This window comes from Panthera pardus, unplaced genomic scaffold, assembly GCF_024362965.1.
Source record: "Panthera pardus isolate Hobbes unplaced genomic scaffold, ASM2436296v1 HiC_scaffold_6, whole genome shotgun sequence".
Lineage (NCBI taxonomy): Eukaryota > Metazoa > Chordata > Mammalia > Carnivora > Felidae > Panthera > Panthera pardus.
Window position 1 is genome coordinate 138,150,201 of NW_026526991.1, and position 13,749 is coordinate 138,163,949.

A 13,749-nucleotide genomic window follows, 5' to 3' on the forward strand; every position below is an offset into this window, starting at 1 on the left:
ACAGAGAGAGGGAGACACAGAATTGGAAGCAGGCTTTAGGCTCTGAGCTATCAGCACAGAGCCCGATGTGGGGCTCGAACCCATGAACCGTAAGTTCATGATCTGAACCAAAGTCAGACACTTAACTGACTGAGCCACCCAGGTGCCCCTATAATTGTTCTGTCTTCTTGTTGGGTTGTTCCCTTTATGATTATATAGTGCCCTTCTTTGTTTCTTGTTACAGACTTTGTTTTCAAGTTTATTTCATCCAATGTAAGTATTGCTACCATGGCTTTCTTTTCACTTCCATTTGTATGATAGATGTTTCTCCTTCCCCTCACTTTCAGTCTGCAGGTGTCCTTAAGTCTGAAATGAGTCTCATGTAGGCAGCATATAGATGGTTTTTGGTTTTTTATGCATTCCATCACCCTGTATCTTTCGATTGGAGTATTTGGTTATGTATATTCAATTATTGATAGGTATGTACTTATTGCCAGTTTGTTACTTGTTTTATGATTATTTTTCTAGTTCTTCTCTCACTCTAAGTTGGTTTTCTTTAGTGATATACTTGGATTCTTTTTTGTTTGTTCTTTTCACATCTGTTACTGGATTTTGATAAACAGTTACCATTAGGTTTGTATATGTCCTCTTTAGCACATAGCAGTCTATATTAAGTTGATGGTTGCTTAAGTTTGAACCCATTTTTTATCCCTCCCCCATATTTTGGATATATCGTGTCATATGTTACATCCTTTTATGTTGTGAGTCCCTTGACTGATTTTTACAGATATACTTGTTTTTACTGCTGTTGTGTTTCTTAATTTTCTTACTGTCATTAATGGTCTTTCCTTTCCACTCAGAGTCCCCTTTAACATCTTGTAGGGTTAGTTTAGTAGTCATGAACTTCTTTAATTTTTGTTTATCTGAGAAACTCTTTATCTCTCATTCTGTTATGAATGATAGCCTTTCTGGACAGAGTATCATTGGCTGCAGATTTTTTCCTTTCAGCACTGTTGAATACATCATGAACCTCCCTTCAGGCCTGCAAAGTTTCTGCTGAAAAATCCACTAATGGCCTAACGGGGTTTCCTTTGTATGTAACTTTATTTCGTGACTTTTAAAATTTCCTCTTTATCACTTTTTTTTTTCTATTTTAATTACTAGGTGTCCTGGTGTGGACCTCCTTGGGTTGATTATGTTCGGGGCTCTCTGGGCCTCCTTGATCTGGATTTCTTCCCCCAGGTTAAGGAAGTTTTCAGCTGTTATTTCTTCAGATAACCTTTATGCCCCCTTTTCTCTCTTCTTCCTCTGGAATCCCTAAAATGCAGATGTTAACTACAGTTGATGATGTCACTGAGTTCCCTAAGTCTGTTGTCGTTTACAGAATTCTTTTCTCTCACCCGCTCAGATTGATTGATGACTTTCCATTGCTCTGTCCTCCAGGTTGCTGATTCCTTCTTCTGCTTCCTCCAGTCTGCTATTTCTTCCACCTAGAATATTTCAGTTTCACCTGTTGTGCTCTTCATCTCTGATTGGTCCTTTCCGATCTGTGCTGGGGCCTCACTGAGGTCTTCCTCTCCTTTCTCAAGTCCAGGGAGTGTCTTTATGACCATTACCTTCAATTCTCTAGCAGTCACGTTGCTTTTCTCCGTTTTGCTTAGGTTTCTTGCTGTCATTTTGTCTCATTCTTTCAGTTGGGACACATTCCTGTGTGTCCTCATTGTCTCGCTCTCAGTATCCGTTCTGTGTGAAAGTCAGCTGTGTCCCCCGCTCTTGAAAGTAGTGGGCAGGTGCACACTTTTAACGAGGCGACACTGGTCCTCTGCCAGAGGGGATGTGCTGCCGTGTGGGAGACCGGGGTCAGTTGGGGAGATCTGCAAAGTGCACGTGTGCGGGGCATGCAGTCTTACCAAGGTGTGTGTCCTCCGCTGGAGGTGATCGGCTGCTGTGGCTGCCACCCCTGTAAAGCATGCATTTAGGAGACCGGTGTTGGGAAGGTGTGCCCTGGGCTCCTGTGGGAGGGGATCCCCAGCACTGGGGCTGAGGTGGGCGGGGGGGGTCGGGGGGCACAGTGTAAGCAGGTCTTTGCTCCTGGCGGAGTCTCCCATCATCTCTTTCCCTCGGGACACGCTCTGACACCCTCCTGCGTGCCCCTCTGTTTTTCAAGCTGCTGCTTCTTTGCATTATCTCCACTGGCTGTTTGTTACGCCCTCTCTTCAGGGGCAGGGACTCCGCTTCCTATCACCTCCAGGTTCTCCCAGAAAGAGCCTGCCAATTTTTAAAGTTCCACCTTTAGGTCTCGCTAGTTGTAAGAACTCGTGAGATCCGGCCCCTCTCACTTTCAAAGCCAAATATTACGGGGATTCATCTTTCCATGTGCTCTCCCCGGAGTGACAGTCTGTTTCTGTCCCCTCTCCCCGCCCATGGGCCCTTCCTCCAGCAGACGGTCTGCTGGTCCATTTAGCTCCCCACAGCGACTCTGCCCCTCCTTCCCTCTTCAGTGTGTACTCTTCTCTGTGTTTAGTTGTGGTGTTTGTTCTGGCAGTGTGCGCGTGGTTTCCTGGGTTATTTACCTAGATGGGACTGGATCTGGTTGTGTCTGTGGGATGAGGTGAGCTGAGGGTTTTCCTACTCTGTGTCTTCCATTTTATACGGAAAGACATCTGTGTAGATTCCCAATCGTGTAAACTGAGCTAGACTGATATATTCTCTCAACATTTCAGGTTCTTCACTTATGGCAATTTCCCGTTAGAACAGCATCTGAGACAAATTCACGAAGAAGCACTGAGTAAATTTGAGAAAATTAAGCCAAATACTGCAGTGCCCACTCAGAAGCCTTGGGATAAGCCAGTAAGTGCCCCATCCGGAGAATAGACACTCAGTACATTGAAATGGAGAGCCAAACTGCATACTAATCACAGGATTTTCAAATGTTGAGGGCTCTGCCTTGAACCTAAGAGCTTCTTGAGCCTAAGGAACAGTTATGTGTCTGAAAAGAAAGTTAATTTAGTGAAAAGCATCTCCTGGGCCACGTTATACACACACAGGGAACTTACTAGATTAAACCTAGTCTTTCCTACTCTGTCCCTACTTAAAGCATCGTGTCGCTTTACAGAGGGAGTTCCAGATAACATGTGGCCCAGACGCACTGGCTGCAGATTCCTCTAAACAGACAACCGTCGGGGTCGGCTTCCTCTTACCAGAGTAAGTGTCCGCTGTGAACTGGGGAAAGTGCAGGTTAGCAGCTTTGGAGGTGAGTTCTCCAAGTGTAAATGGGTCGGTGGTTGGGATTTCCAAGTCCAGCAGCCGGTGGATGTCAGGGAGGGCTTTAGCAGCATCTGGGATGGTTTGGGGAAATCACTTTCACTAGCTATCCAGAAAAATGTAACTTCTCTTCTCGCTGCATTGTAAAGCTTATTTCTGTGGAGAAAGGTGGCTCGGACAGCGGTTAACATTTGTGGGGTGGGATCCCCGATGCCATTGAGCGGGAGAGGAGCACAGCGAACGCTGGCTTGACAAAAACGTACGACACACACAATTCTGTAGTTGTGGAGACGTGGACACGTGGGGCACGCGGGCAGGAAGGGGTCCTCCGCCGTGCCGCTCCTGTCGAGGTGTAGACAGTGCAGTTGTAATTGGGATGATACAGGTCGGAGTGCTTGGCACACTGCAGTATGATAGCATTCGATACGCGGCTAAATCAGCTTCATGTTTTGGGACCCCAAAATAATGCGGTTTACTAGAACTTTGCAAACCAAAGAATAATTATTCTCTCTTATCCATGTAAGTTAAAAATAGAGGTTAAAATGTAAGAATTCGTATTAGGTCAGCTTTGGAAATGAAAGTCGATTTATTGGTGATTTTAATGATTTTGAAAACATTAACGAGGGCCAGCGGTTTCCCTTTTTCTCCCCTGCCCTTTGCATTAAGCATCACTGATACGTTTGAAGCCTTCACGTTAAACCTTCTGTCGTCACTCTTGATCAGTGGACCTAACTCCCCCTTCTACAAAGCATTAATTGAATCTGGGCTTGGCACAGACTTCTCTCCTGATGTCGGGTAAGTTTCACGATCGGGTCAGTAGTCGCAGTCGGGGCCAGTTTTGACATTTGACGGTGTCTGGACACGTTTTTGGTCGACACGACTAGGGAGGGAGGGGTGTCGGCACCTGGTGGGTGGGGTTAAGGATGTAGGATGCCTGACACCTCACAGTCGCGGGACGGTTCCGCTCCTGCCCCAAGCACAGAACTGTGCCTTAGATTGTGGGTCCAGTACAGATAATTCCGTCTCCTGGAGGGGACGTTTGGAAAAAGAGAAAAGAAAGATCGCTTGTTCAAGATCTCAGGATGGCATACTGCTGCCCATTTGAAAAGCCAGGTTGTTGAATACTCTTTCAAATCTTAAAATTTTGTAAAAGCGCAGCAGTCCTGTTTTTAGATTTAATTTTGCCATAACTCTATAAAGTTCAGATTGTATTGGTTTTTAGAAATGTTAAGTGGACACGCGTGTGACAGCGAGCACGTGTGTGTGCGGACCAAATGTCCGAGAGCACCGCTGTCACTGGCTTTTTCTTGGAGGACGCGGGAGCCTCGAGCGTCTGTGGCTGTGCGGTCGAGAGCACGTGATCTTCCAGCACACCGCGCGCGGAAGGTGTCCGCGGTCTGCCGCATGGTCTGCCTTTGTGTCGTAGGTACAACGGCTCCACGAGGGAGGCCTACTTCAGTGTGGGCCTGCAGGGGGTCGCCGAGCAGGACGTCCAGGCCGTCCGGGACATCATCGACGGGACCATCGAGGAAGTACTCCAGTGCGTGTGGCTGCCGGCCGCCGCCGGGCCGACCTTCTCCATCCCTCATGCTTTCCACGCGGGACCCCCCCTCCCCACCCCAGCCGCATCGTCGGGCTTTTTTCCTCCTAAAACGCGTATTCGTCCACTTACGGTTGTTTAGTGAGTGCCTCATTGCAAATCATCCTCTCCGTTCTCTGTTTTTTAGGAAAGGATTTGAAGACGATCAAATAGAGGCTCTTCTACATAAAATCGAAATACAAATGAAGCATCAGTCTGTCAGCTTTGGACTCACCCTGACGTCTGTGTGTAATTTCTCATCTGCCTCCTTCCTCTCGTGGTCTGTTTGTGGGTTTTGTTCCGCTTTAACTTTCATGACCAATGGGTATTTGATGGCTGAGGATACAGATACTCACAGTGCCTCTCATCTGAACCTTGAAAGCTGTGCCATTTTGGATCGGATGTGTTTACTTTTAACTTATTTTTATGATATGCGGTGTCTTTTTACCAGTGTAATTGGCTTTTTGATATCTTATGTTTTAAGGCAAGATAAGTTGACACAGAATACTTACGGATAGAGGTTTATAACTGTTGATTGTTGGTAATTATGTTTCTAAAAATTATTTCAAGACCCGTTCTTTATTAAGAAAAAACGGATCTGAAATTTTCCTGACCCAAGAATGACTTAATCTTTGCGTTGGACTGTCATCTGTGGTATTTTTAGACACAGAAACTGGTGTTTTAGCAAAATGTCCCGTTTGCTGTTGACTGAGCAAGCGCAGAGCTCACGGAGTGAGGCGCGCTGTGGCTTTGAAATTCTCGGTTGCAGTACATTGCTCCCTGCTGGAACCACGACGGGGACCCGGTGGAGCTCCTGAAGCTGGGAAGTCAGGTGGCTCGATTCAGGCAGTGCCTCCGGGAGAACCCAGGGTTCTTGCAAGAAAAAGTAAAACAGTATTTTAAGGTAAGAAACTTGGAGGATTTACGTGAATGGGGACAGGCTTTCTTAATTATTAATTAATGCTCATAATAACTTAAAAAACGTAGTTTTCCGGATCCTGATGCAAGTTGGCTTTTTACGTGAATACCTGAGTGTGTTTTTTACAGAGGAATACATGTGTGCGTGTGTACTAATTAACAAAACATCTGCGGGCATTTTTTTCTGTTTTGTTGAAAGAAAGATTAGACCATCCACCGCAGTTTTTTGGAAAGTTTTGATAAGAATTAGTGTTCCCTTGTCATTCAGAGTTTGGTGGAGTTCACCGCGAAGAAATACTGTACTGGGATTTTCTTCATTGGGAGTCTTTTGGTTTTTATTTTATTATTTTTTAATTTTTTTTGGTAAACGACTGACCGTGTCCTCAGTAGTTACTGATTTTCTCAGATTTTTCTGTTGCTTCACACTTCGGTCTGGGGGGGTGTGGCTTTAGGAATTCGTCCATTTCTTCTAGGTTGTCCAGTTTGGCATGTGATTGTCCGGTGTTCCCTGGCATTCTTATTCCCTGATCTTTCTGATTCTGGTACTGTTGGTGCTAAGGCACCCCCTCCGTCTCTGCATTTCCTTGAGCCTCCCTTTTTTCTTGTCCGTCTAAAGGTCCGTCACGTCCAGCAGTCTGTGTGAAGAAGTCTTAGCCGTGATCTAATTTTTATCGTTTCCTTTATCCTGCTAGCTTTGTTTTGGGTGGATCCCACTTTTCTGTTTTCTGAATGTGTAGTGATAGGTTACCCATTGGGCTTTGTGGCCTTTCTTTGTTTTCAATGTACGCGTTTACTGTGTACACATCACACTTAACGCGATTCGTGGGAGCCTGTAGTTTTCAGTATGTTCTGCCTGTAGGCTCCCCTGTCTCAGGGTATTTTTTCTTTAACTTATTGGTTGTTTAAGAATGTGTTGTGTAACTCCCTGTATTTGTTGATTTTCCAGTTTTCCTTCTATAAGCAATACCTTAGAGATACCATGTGTATGGTTCCAGATCACGGCCGTAAAGTGAATATTGAAATAAAGCGAGTCAGGTGAACTTCTTGGTTTCCCAGTGCATGTAACAGTTATGTTTACTCTACACTGAAGTCTATTAAGTGTGCAGAAGCATTATGTCTAAAAAAACAGCGTACATGTCTTAGTTAAAAACACTTTATTGCTAAAAAATGCCAACCACCTGAGCTTTCAGGGAGTCCTAATCTTTGCTGGTGGAGGGTCCTGTCTCCATGGTGATGGCTGCTGACGGATCAGGGTGGCGGTTGCCGAAGGTTGGGATGGCCGTGGCAATTTCTGAAATAAGATAGCTGATGAAGTTTGCCACAGCGACTGACCCTTCCTTTCACGAATGATTTCTCTGTAGCAGGTGATGCTGTTTGATAGCATATGACCCAGGGTAGAACTTTCAAAATTGAAGTCAATGCCCTCAAACCTGCTGCTGCTTTACAACTGAGTTTGTGTCATATCCTGAATCCTCTTGTCATTTCAACAATCTTCACAGCATCTCAGCAGGAATAGATTCCATCTCAGGAACCCATGGGAAGCAGCAACTCCTCATCCGTTCAAGTTTTATCCTGAGATTGCAGCCATTCAGTCCCATCTCAAGGCCCCACTTCTGATTCTGGTCCTCTCGCTGTTTCCACCTCATCTGCAGTGACTCCCTCCACTGAGGTCGTGAGCCCCTCACAGTCATCCACGAGGGCTGGAACCAGCTTCTCCCAACTCCTGTTATCCTGTGAATGTCGATATTTTGACTCCTTCCCACGAATCATGAGTGTTCTTAATAGTATCTGGAATGGAGAATCCTTTCCAGAAGGTTTCAATTTACTTCGCCCAGATCCATCAGAGGAATGGCAGTGATAGCCTCATGGAATGTATTTCTTAAATAATAAGACTTGACAGTTGAAATGACTCCTTGAGCCATGGGCTACAACATGGGTGTTGTGTTAACAGGCATGAGAACAATAATAATGCCGTTATCCATTTCCATCGGAGCTCTTGGGTGACCAGGTGCATTGTCAATGAGCAGTCATATTTTGAGAGGAGTCGTCTTGAGCAGTGGGGCTCAGCAGTGGGCTTAAAATATTCAGGAAACTACAGGGCACCTGGGTGGCTCAGTCAGTTGAGCGACCGACTCTTGGTTTTAGCTCAGGTCATGATCTTGAAGTTCATGAGTTCGAGCCTCACGTCGGGCTCTGTGCTAACAGTGCGGAGCCTGCTTGGGATTCTCTCTCTCTTTCTCTCTATGCCCCTCCTCTGCTTGTGCTCTCTCTTCATTTCTGTCTCTCTCAAAATAAATAAAAAAATGTTCAGTAAGCCATGTTGTAAACAGAAGTGCTGTCATCCAGGGTCTGTTGTTTCGTTTCCAGAGCACAGGCAGAACGGATTTAGCATAGTTCTGAAGGGTGCTGGGCATTTTGGAATGGTCAATGGGCATTGGCTTCAACCCGAAGTCACCAGCTGCATTAGCCCCTGGCAAAAGTCACCCTGTCCTTCAAAGCTTTAAAACCAGGCGTTGACTCCTGTCTAGCTATGGTAAGTCCTAGGTGGTGTCTTCTTCCCTCCATGGCCATTTCGTCTACATTGATCATCTTTCATTTAGTGTAGCCAACGTTAATAACTTCCTGGTTAATACCTAATATTTATCTGGGTAATTCGCTCCTTCCCCTTGCGCTGCCGTGTTTGGAGACGACTTTTCAAAGCTCTGCCTGCTTCAAGCTCCTGCAGCTTCCCCTCGCCTGTCAGCATTCCTAGAATTGAAGAGAGGTCGGGCCTTGCCCTGGGTGAGACTACGGCTTAAGGGAATGTTAGGACTGGTTTGATCTTCCATCCAGACCCCTCAAACTTGTCTCTGTATCAGTAGTAAGGTGATTTCATTTCTTACTTGTGTGTTCCCTGGACCACCACTTTTCATTTCCTTCGAGAACTTGTCCTTTGCATTCACAGCGTGGCCAACCGGTGCAAGGGCTGGGCTTGGCTTCTCCCAGCTCTCAACATACCTTCCTCAGTAAGTTAATCATTTCTAGCTTTATTTTATTTTGAGAGAGAGAGAAAAAAAAGAGAACGAACGCACAAGCAGGGGAGGGCAGAGAAGGCGAGAATCCCAAGCAGAGTCTGCACTGTCAGAGGCCGTGTAGGGCTCCATCTCGTGGACTGAAATCATGACCCGAGCAGAAATCAAGAGTCAGACGCTCAGCCAACCAAGCCACCCAGGCACCCCTAATTGTTTTGAGCTTCTTTGTGAGAGATGTGTGACTTTTCACTTGAAGACTCAGAGGCCGTTGTAGGGTTAATGTTTGGCCTAATTTCAATACTGGTGTGTGTTGGGATAGAGAGGCCCGAGGAGAGGGAGAGAGACCAGGGAATGGCGGGTAGAGCAGTCAGAACACACACCTTCATCGATTAAGTTCACCGTCTTGTGTGGGTGTGTTCATGTCTCCCCAAAACGTTACAGTAGTAGCCTCAGTGATCACCGATCACAGATGAGCATAATAAATACAAGGAAACCGTCTCAAACATGGCGAGAATTACCACGATGTGGCGCAGAGACAGGAAGCGAGCAGATGCGGCTCAGCGCAGCGCTGAGACCTTCAGTTTGTGCGAAAAATGCAGTATTTGCAAAGCTCGTTAAAATGGAGCACAAGAAAATACGCCTGTGTAGAATACAAAACAGTCCCCCAACTCTGTGAACATTCTGGTTATTTTTATGCAGGTTCTTTTCTTTTCCCCGTAAGTGCAGCTACCGTCTGTCACCTGCAGTGCAGTCACAGTATTGACTGTTCCCCATGCTGTTCCTTCCATGCTCGTGACTTGTTCATTGCATAACCGGAAGCCTTGACCTCCCACTCGTCGTCACCCGTTTTGTTCATCCTCACCCCTCCCCCCTCACGGCAAGCATCAGTTCTCTGTATTTATGGCTGCGTTTCTGCTTTTTTTAATGTTTATTTACTTATTTGGAGAGAGAAAGAGCCCATGCGAGCAGTGGAGGGGCCGGGGGGGGTGGACGGGGAGAGAATCCCAAAGAGGCTCCGGCAGAGCCGATCCTGACACGGGGCTGGACCTCATGAACCATGAGATCATGACCTGAGCCGAAATCAAGAGTCGGGCACTCAACCACCTGAGCCACCAAGGCACCCCTGTTTCCGCTTCTTTTGTTTTTTAGATTCCACGTGTAAGTGAAAACACGTCCTTTGTCTTTCTCTGACTTGTTTGATTTAGCATAATGCCTTCTGGGTCCCTCCGCGTTCTTGCAAATGGCAAGATCTCATTCTTCATTGCTGAGTAACATCCCATTGAATGTATAGCACATCTTCATTGTTTATCAGTGTACATTTAGGCTGCTTTCCTTTCTTGGCTGTCGTAAATGAAGTAAACACACGGGCTCGCAGGTCTTTTCAAATGAGCGTTTTCGTTTTTTTCTCTGTAAATCTCCAGTAGTGGAATGACTGGATCATAGGTTATTTCTATCTTTAGTTTTTAGGGAACCTCCATACTGCCTTCCGCAGTGGCCACCCCAGTTTACGTTCCCCCCAAAAGCGCGCAAAGGCTCATTTTCCTCCACATGCTCGCCAGCACCTGTTATTTCTTTCTTTTGAGTCCGGCTATTCTGACAGGGGTGAGGTGGTACCTCGTTATGGTTTTGATTTGCACTTCCCTGGTGGTGAGTGATGATGTTGAGCATTCATTGTGTCTTTGGAGAAGTGTCTCTCACTTATTTTTATGCCAGTACCGTAATGTTGCAATTGCGCCTGCTTTTGTAATATGACTTGAAGTCTGCAATGGCGATGCCTCCAGTTTCCTTTTTCAAGGTTCCTTTGACTAGTCAAGGTCTTTTGTGGTTCTATACACGGTTTAGTATTGTTTGTTCCAGTTCTCTGAAAAATGCTGTCGGCATTTGAACAGGGATTGTATTCAATCTGGAGATAGTTTGGGGCGGTATAGACATTTTAACACTATTTCTTTTTCCAACCCATGAGCATGGAATGTCTTTCTGTTTCTTTGCATCGCCTTGAATTTTTTTTATCCGTATTTATAGTTTTCCAAGTGTGGGTTTTTCAACTCTTCAGGTAAGTTTTCTCTTGGATATTTTACTGTTTTTTGTGCAGTTGTAAATGGAATAGTTTTCTTAATTTCAGTTTCTGTTGCTTTATTATTAGTATATAGGAATGCAGTAGATTTCTGTGTGCTGATTTTGTATCCTGTGGCTTTGCTGAATTCATGTATCAGTTCTGGTTTTTTGGTGGAGTCTTTAGGGTTCGCTGTATGGTCACATGTCCTCCATAAATAGTGAGTTTACTTCTCCCTTACCAGTTTGGATGTCTTTTATTTCTTTTTGTTGTCTGATTGCTGTTAAGGCCAGGCCTTACAGTACTGTGTTGAATAAAGTGGTGAGAGTGTACATCTCTGTCTTCCTTCTGACCTTAAGGGAAAAGCTCTGAATTTTTCACCATTGACTATGATACTAGCTGTGGGTTTCTCATATAAGGCCTTTATTATGTTAGGTATGTTCCCTCTCAACCTGCTTTGCCGAGGGTTTTATCATGAATGTATGTTGTGCTTTGTCGAATGCTTTTTCTGCATCTGTTGAAATGGCCACATGTTTTATCCTTTCTCTTGCTGATGTGATGCATCACACTGATTACTTGCAAATATTGAGCCACCCTTGCTTCCCGGAATGTATCCCACTTGATTGTGGTGCATGATTTTTTGTTGTTAACTTGCTGAGACTTGTGATCTAATATGTGATTCTGGAGAATGCTCAATGTGCGCTTGGAAATAATGTGTATTCTGCTGTTTTAGGATGGAATGTTCTGGATAATATCTGTTAAATCCTTCTGGCCCAGTGTGTCATTTCAAAGCCACTTTTGCTTGTTGATTTTCTCTTTTGATGATCTGTTCGTCCATTGTTATTGTATGATTGTCGAGTAGATCCTTTATATTTGCTATTAACTATTTTATGTATTTGGGTGCTACCATGTCGGGTGCATAAATATTGACAATTTTGACATCTTCTTGTTAGATTGTCCCCTTTAATATCACATGGTGCCCTTCTTTCTCTCTTGTTAGAGTCCACTCTAAAATCTGTTTTATCCGATGTAAGGATTGCTGCCCCAGCTTCCTTTCACCATCTGTTTGCACGACAGGTGTTTCTCCATTCCTCTTGCTTTCAGTCTGCAGGTGTCTTTCTGTCTGAAATGAGTCTCTTGCAGGCAGCATGTCGATGGGTCTTATTTTTTTTTTTACTCATTCTGTCACCCTGTTTCTTTTGATCGGAGTGTTTAGTCCGTTCACATTCAGAGTAATTATGGGGACACCTGGGTGGTTCAGTCCGTTAAGTGTCCAATTCTTGAGTTCAGCTCATGTCCATGATCTCGTAGTCGTGAGATCGAGCTCTGCATCGGGCAAGCCTGTTTGAGATCTTTCTCTCTTTCTCTCTGCTCGTTCTATACGTGCGCACACATACACACATTCTCCAAAAAAAAAAAAAAAAATCTAAGTAATTATTGATAGGTGATGTGGGAAACAGAGGCAAATGAAAAATGAAATGTCCTTACTGCCTACAGTCCATTGACCATCTTCGACACAGGCAGAGTGACCTCCCTCTGCTGCCTCGACAGTGACACTTTGCTAAAGGGCAAAAGGCAATCTAAGCTTAACATTATCCTGACCTCCAGGATCCTGTAAGTCTACTTTAACATATAAAAATTATTTTGAAAACTTCCTTTCTCTCTGCCAAATATATGTTAGCAATCATTCCCCAAGCACATGGCTCATTGATGTACATCTCTAGGGTCTCATGACCAAGGTTTACTAAACAGTAATAAATGATCTTTTCCTAACAGTAGCTAGTCCCCTCAGGGTCCTAGAAACCTTGTTTCCAAAATACCTTGGAGGTTTGTGCTGTCCCTGATCCCCTCCCAACCTGAAGGTAGTCAGTCACCCGTCACAACCCCGGTGGAGCTTTCTGCCCGTGGGTCCCACCCCTGGGCTTTAATAAACCAACTTTTTGCACCAAACACACCTCATGAATTCTTTCTTGGCCGTCAGCTTCAAACCCCAACATTGTCTACATCGATAGGTGTGTACTTCTATTTTGTTACTTGTTTTGTGGTCGTTTCCATAGATTTTCTCTGATCCTTTCTTCTCGTGCTTTCGTGGTGTGTTGACTTCCTTTAGTGACATACTTGGATTCCTTTTTCTTTGTGTTTGCGTATCTATTACTGGTTTTTGATTTGTGCTTACCATTCAGCTTGTGTATACCATTTTCTGCATTCAGCAGTCTATATTAAGTTTACTTGTCACTTAAATATGAACCCATTCTTTAACATCTCTTTCCCTCACATTTTAAGTATGTGGTGTTGCACCTCTTCTTATTTTATGAATCCCTTGACTGATTTTTGCACAAACACTTGTTTTTACTGCATTTGTGTTTTTTACTTTTCATAATTGCACTTGGAGTCCCCTTTAATATTTAATATTTAATATCTCTTTGCAGGGTTGGCTTAGTGGTCATGAACTTTTTTAGTTTTCATTTTCTGAGAAACTCTTGATCTCTCCTTCTGTTCTGAATGATAGCCTTGCTGGATAGAGCATTCTTGGCTGCAGAGTTTTCTTCTTTCAACTGTGAATATATCATTCCACTCCCTTCGGGCCTGTAAACTTTCTGCTGAAAAATCCATTGATAGCCTTGTGGGGATTTCCCTTGTGTGTAATGTCTTTTCTCTTGCTGCTTTTGAGATTTTTTTCTTTATCACTACTTTCTGTCATTTTAATTACTGTGTATCTTGGTATGGACCTCCTTGGGTTCATTTTGGGTCAGAGGGGCATCTTTGTGCCTCCTGGATCTGTCATCTGTTAACGTCCCCAGATTAGGGAAGTTTTCAGCTACTATTTCTTCAAATAAATTTTCTGCCCCTTTTCTGTCTCTTCTTTTGGGATCCCTATACTCTGTTGGATGGGAGTCACTGAGTTCCCTAAGATTATTCTCAATTTGCATAATTTTTTCCCCTCT

At 44.4% G+C, this 13,749-nt stretch overlaps 1 protein-coding gene across 2 annotated transcripts in view; it reads left to right on the forward strand.

Annotated features, from left to right (window-relative positions):
• Nucleotides 1-13,749, forward strand: part of PITRM1 (pitrilysin metallopeptidase 1) — a 43,366-nt gene that overhangs the window by 13,217 nt on the left and 16,400 nt on the right. For both annotated transcript variants that reach the window (XM_019460901.2, XM_019460904.2), the window contains 6 exons: nucleotides 2,703-2,829; nucleotides 3,095-3,183; nucleotides 3,910-4,038; nucleotides 4,670-4,783; nucleotides 4,971-5,067; nucleotides 5,592-5,726. In XM_019460901.2, coding sequence (XP_019316446.2) covers nucleotides 2,703-2,829; nucleotides 3,095-3,183; nucleotides 3,910-4,038; nucleotides 4,670-4,783; nucleotides 4,971-5,067; nucleotides 5,592-5,726 — 691 coding nt within the window. The remainder of the gene's footprint in view (nucleotides 1-2,702; nucleotides 2,830-3,094; nucleotides 3,184-3,909; nucleotides 4,039-4,669; nucleotides 4,784-4,970; nucleotides 5,068-5,591; nucleotides 5,727-13,749) is intronic.